A 5,830-nucleotide genomic window follows, 5' to 3' on the forward strand; every position below is an offset into this window, starting at 1 on the left:
CAGCAGCTCTTCCAGACTTAATCCCCCAGTCTCATCTTCCTTGTGGCAGAATCATTCCTGATCACAAACACCATTCTCACCTACCACACGTGAACCATCTCTCAACTACTCACTCAAAATGGGTTTTGCAGATGAAGGAAGAGAAGCAATACAAGCACGTCATCAGGCATTAACATCCTTGCATCTTGCACACATAGGTAGGCTCCCTGGCCTGTACTTTCCCTTTTCTTGAATACTGTGTTTATTATCTGTTTATCATCATTTAATTGTTTATAAATAGATTGAGACTCACATTTTCTGAATGGACATGGAAGCGTTTTCATTTTTTCCTGATTCGGAAAGCATCTAGTTGCAAGTGACCACTCATTTTGAGTAACAATTGTCATTACTACTGCTGAATAGTAATACATTCTAGTAATGTAAGCATAATTGTTCTGCTAAGTAAGCTGCCACTCACTGGGTAAAAAAAAAACAAAAAAAACAACAACAGAGTCTAGCCTCACATCTCTTGATTATACACTTTCACCAAGACGGAATGGAGTAACACAACATTTAACAAAACTAAGTTAAATGCAGAATTACAAAAATTAGTGCATTTGTTAATATCATGGAATAGGACAACTAACCTACTTCAACTCCAGAGATCAAATAAATTAAAAAGAAAGGATACAACATCTATCATGGATTCAGTAAAAAACAGCTGTTACTGAAATAACAGACTAATCTTGAGAGCATAAGCAGATCATCTTTTCCTACAGAGGACAATAGGTTGCTCAGTAGTTCTTTGTATAGGTGACTTTGCCAGGTGGGATCCATGGAAAAGGCACTTCATTCCTATGCACAGCATGGAGATTCTTCTGCTTCTTCTGAATTTGCTCTTTCCTCAACATGTTTCCCTGAGAACAAAACATTATGTCAAATAAAAGAACTCTAGCAACTGAAAAGTCAGAATTATTGCTGCATCTTTCACATGAAGTTAAAACACAATAGAGATTTGCCATTTGGAGCTTCACACATCCCTCTAAGGATTCAGCCATGCACACTGCACAATGAAACACAGAGGCATTGTAACATGTGATGTTATCTGCAGGTGAAGTGACAGTCTCATGGATGAGATGGCTTTGTGTGCCTTCTAAACTAAAAACACAAGAGAAGACCTGGTGAATTAAGTACTACATCTGTCTTGAATTGTGGCAATTGGACAGATCAGTACAATAGGAAAGGCATTACAACAAAGGTGTGATAACAAAAGGCACAACAGAGAGGTGCTATAAAGGAAGGAGACTTCTCAACTGTATCAGAAGATTCTAGGTTTGCAGGGAAAAGCTTAACTAACAAACGATCTTCAGAAAGAGATCCTTCCCAGTGGCAGTCAGCCCTTAGATGAGGTCTAAGAGAGGTGCAGCCAGGCTCCACCCCTTCCAGTCACACAGCTGAATTGCCTTCACCTGAGCTCCCAGGGCTGACCCAGTCCTTTCCCAGGTGCTCAATCAGTGGTTCAGGCTGTGCCTCAACAGTTCCCATACACTCCACCCCTTCACAGCATGAACCAATGACTGAGCCAGCTGGAGGGTGAGCCTTCCCTACTGCAGGGATCCAACATACCCTAACACACAGTTGCCCATCGCGATGCAGGTTGACTCAATGTAAGACAGGTGATGATTGGTTTGTGGTTGAGGTTCATGTTCTCTCGTGGGCCAGTGCTTGATGGTGTTACTGGAGGCATGCAGTTGTTTGCTGCAGGTCCATCCTATGTCCCATCAGTCCCACATAAGCTATCACCAGGTGTTATTCTTGACCTCACAGCGATGCTGGAGCACTTCAGTGGCATTTCACTCCTTCCGGTGATCCTAGAGACTCAAAGACTCACAGAGAGTAGTACAGATGTTTCAGAGGTACCAGGAGGGGAAGGTCTGCCCTCCAGGGCAAATACAGGCTGTATTCCTATCCTGGGTCAACACTTCATCTTACACTGGGGCATGTCCCAGCCACCTGTACACACCCTTTGGCCAGATATCTGTGGCTGCATAACTGTATCAGGCACCAAAGGGGGTCCTGATCTGCCACAGAGACATGAGGAGGGGCCCCTTAGCAATGAAGACCAGGGTGTTGACTACAACCACTGCAGGCCATGCACCTATTACCAGGTGAATGACTGATTCCCCAACCTCAATAATCTCCCCCAGGGTGCAAATGGGCCACACCATTTTGGTCTTATTTGCACCTCCCAAGGCAATTCTGTTGGTGCCATTCTATGGGTACCCGGTTCCAGATTGTCAGGGACAGGAAGCAGGTTATTTTCATTGCCAATTTGGGGTCTTATCCAACCATCGGTGCCCGTAATTTGGATCCTAAGCAGGGAAGCCCATGTAGTCTGTAGCATTTTCAGGGCACTGAGTCTGCCGTCTCTAGTGCTTTCAATCAATCATACTGTATCTTTCTTCTGCTCCATGCCAGACCTGAGACCAGAACCCAGTGGGGGTCCAAACAGAACTCTGGCGTTGCCACAGGCCCCAGCCAAACCCATCCTGAGTTACATGGACTTCTAGTTCGGCTGGAAGGGTGAGATCAAATACACCCAATGCCAGGGCTTGTTTAACTGCCAGTTTGACCTGTTGGAAAGCCTCGTGTTCCATTCTCCTCCAGTCCCGCAGTTGCCCCTTTTTCATGAACCTGTATAATGGTCTCAGCAGCTGTGCTAAGTGAGGTATAAAGGAACACCAATGTCCCAACATACCTAAAAACTCCTGCAGCTGCTTTGGTGTTGTAGGGACTGGGAATGCCTGAACCTTATCTGTTAAAGCACTGGGCAGTACTTTGGTTTTTCCTGACCAAACTGCCCCCAGGAATTTCACAGACAGGCCCGGACCTTGCACCTTCTGAGGATTTAGAGCCCATCCTCTTTCTTCCAGTCAATGTATCTGCCACCTGTCCTACTGCCCCCAGTGAGTCAGACGTCAACAAGAGATCATCAATACAGTGATAGAAACTAACATTATTAGGCTTTTCCCAATTAGCCAGGTCACACACCACTAGATTACGGCAATATGTTGGTGCATGCACGTACCCGTGACAGGACCTGAAAGGTCCACTGCCTGCCTCCCCATGTAAACGCAAACTGGTCTTGTGATTCTTCAGCAATTGGAATACTGAAGCATGCATTTGCCAAATCTAGGACACAGCGATTGGTTTTTATCTCAATGTGTCCATTAAGGAGGAGATATGGGGTATGGCAGCATGATCAGGCAGTGTGACCTTATTTAATTCTCTGTAAACTACTGTCATTCTCCATGTTCCATCTGACTTTCACACTGGCCATATGGGAGAATTATGCAGGCTACACGCAGGTCCTATAATCTCAACTTCCTGCTGCAAGGAAGTGCATTCACCAACCTACTGTCATAACTTAGTGGCACATGACCTAGTAGAGTGGAATAATCATAACAACATAAAACTGTACCACTATATTGCTGATCTCCTGTTGACATCTGACTCACTGGAGGCATTAGAAAAGGTGGCAGACTCATTGACTACTCCTTTGCAAAAGGAAGGGTGGGCTACAAATCCGCATAAAGTGCAAGGACCAGGCTTGTCGTTGAAATTTCTGGGTGTAGTTTGGTCAGGAAAGACCAAAGTACTACCTAGTGAAATAACAGACAAGGTTCTTGCATTTCAAGTCCCCACCATGCCAAGGCAGTTGCATGAATTTTTGGGTATATTAAGATACTGGCGTTCCTTTATACCCCATCCAGTGCAGCTGCTGAGGCCTTTGTATTGACTTATGAAGAAAGGGCAAAAATAGGACGGGGGAGAACAGAATTAGCTTTCCAGCAAGCAAAACTAGCTGTTAAACAGGCCTAGGCACTGGGTATATTTGATTCCACCCTTCCACTCAAACTAGACATCCATGCAACTCAGGATGGGTTCAGCAGGGGCCTATGGCAGCATCAAAATTCCTTTGGAACCCGTTGGGTTCTGGTCTCAGGTTTGGCATTGAGCAGAAGAAAGGTACAGTATGATTGAAAAACAGTTACTGGCTACTTACACCGCTACAGGCGGTAGAGCCAATAACCCAAACAGCTGAGGTCACAGTTAAGACCACCCTGCCAGTTCAGGGGTAGGTGAAAGATCTGACCCACCTTCCTAAGACGGGGGTGGCCCAAGAACAAACATTGGCACAATGGGTCGCCTATCTTAGCCCAAGGAGCAGTCTGTCTTCATCACCACTGAAAGAACAACTCCAGAAGATCCAAGGCCCAGTGATGTATCACAGGGATGCACTAAAAGAAACACTGGTCACTCCACCAGAGAAGAGTCCCATTCAGGACGGGAAATATCCCATTCCTGAAGATGCCTGGTATATGGATGGGTCCAGCAAGGGCAACCCCGAGCAAGTGGAGATCAGTGGCATACCATCCCTGCACTGAAACAATCTGGTTTGACGGGGGGATGGTCAGAGCAGCCAATGGGCAGAACTGCAAGCTGTGTGGATGGTTATATCCAAGGAACCTGGTGATGGTATCCTGAATATCTGCACAGATAGCTGGGCTGTGTGCCATGGGCTCACTCTCTGGATTGCACAGTGGGCCACCAAGGAACGGACTATCCATGCCTGATCAATCTGGAGCAGAGATACGTAGTTTGACATATGCCACATGATTAAACACAAGACTGTATGTGTCTACTACACTTCTGGTCACCAACCCCTTCAGTCACAGGGAAATGATGAAGCTGACACACTGGCCCGAATTTGATGGGTTGAGAATTCACCATCTGAGAACACCTCACGCTGGTTACACAGCCTGCAGATATCATGCTCAACCTCCAGTTTTCATCAGTAAGGGAACCTTAATCATGTCTCTGTGGCAAATCTGGACTTCTCCCTTCGTACCTGATATAGGTATGCATCCTCAGATATCAAGCCAAAGGGTACAGATGGCTGGGACATGCCTCAGCACAAGCCAAAGTGCTGACACAGGACAGAAATGGGGACTATATCTTGCTGCGGAGGGCAGACCTACTCTTCTGGTATCTCTGAAACATCTATGCTACTCCCTGTGAGTCTCTTTGTGTCCACAGGATCACCAAGAAGAGCAACATGACACCAAGATGCTCCAGTCTCACTATAAGATCAGTGTGACACCTGGTGGTGGACTATATGGGACTGACGGAATGTGAGCTGAACCTTCTGTGGTCCAAGCAACAATGCACCACCAGGAGAACCACTGAGTACTAGGAACATGAACCTCAACCAAGAATCAATCATCAATCATCTTATATTTTGTCAATCCACACCGTAAGAGGCGAATTGCACAAAGCACTGCGGCATATTGGATCACCATAATGGAAAGGGCTTACCTTCTTCCTGCTCAATCATTGCCGTGAAAGGCTGGAGTGTAGCAGAAATGCTAAGTCACAGCTTGAAACAGTGATTGAGCACCTGGTGGGAAGGCTGGGCCAATCCAGGGGAGCTCAGGTGCACTGCATGCACCTGAGTGACTGGAAGGGGTGGAAACAGGATCTACCCCTTCCCACACCTCATTGGAGGTTGGAAGGGAGGTGAGGGCATCTCTTGCTGGAGATCCCTGCCTACCTGAGGCTTTCCAAAAGGTAAGCAGCTCTTTATTTGTATTCTTGCAGCTGCTGCATTTGGGCTTATTCTCATTTGCTGTAGCCATACTTTTGTCATTCTGTTTTCTATCCCATTATATCATTACTCCTGGAAATTCCTAAGATCACAGACTCTTAAAGGCTGGAAAACATCTTTAGAGATCATCTAGTCCAGCTCCCTGTTAAAGCGAGAGCAGACTGCACAGGAAAGTGACCTGCT

General features: G+C 46.1%; 1 protein-coding gene across 1 annotated transcript in view; it reads right to left on the minus strand.

The window, feature by feature from the left end:
- Nucleotides 1-492: 492 nt before the first annotated feature.
- The window catches only part of MAP9 (microtubule associated protein 9), a 16,166-nt gene continuing 10,828 nt past the window's right edge, over nt 493-5,830 (minus strand). Inside the window, 1 exon segment of the mRNA XM_031552996.1 lies at nt 493-896. Coding sequence (XP_031408856.1) covers nt 774-896 — 123 coding nt within the window. The 3' untranslated portion in view covers nt 493-773.

This window comes from Meleagris gallopavo, chromosome 4 (genome assembly GCF_000146605.3).
Source record: "Meleagris gallopavo isolate NT-WF06-2002-E0010 breed Aviagen turkey brand Nicholas breeding stock chromosome 4, Turkey_5.1, whole genome shotgun sequence".
Classification (NCBI taxonomy): domain Eukaryota; kingdom Metazoa; phylum Chordata; class Aves; order Galliformes; family Phasianidae; genus Meleagris; species Meleagris gallopavo.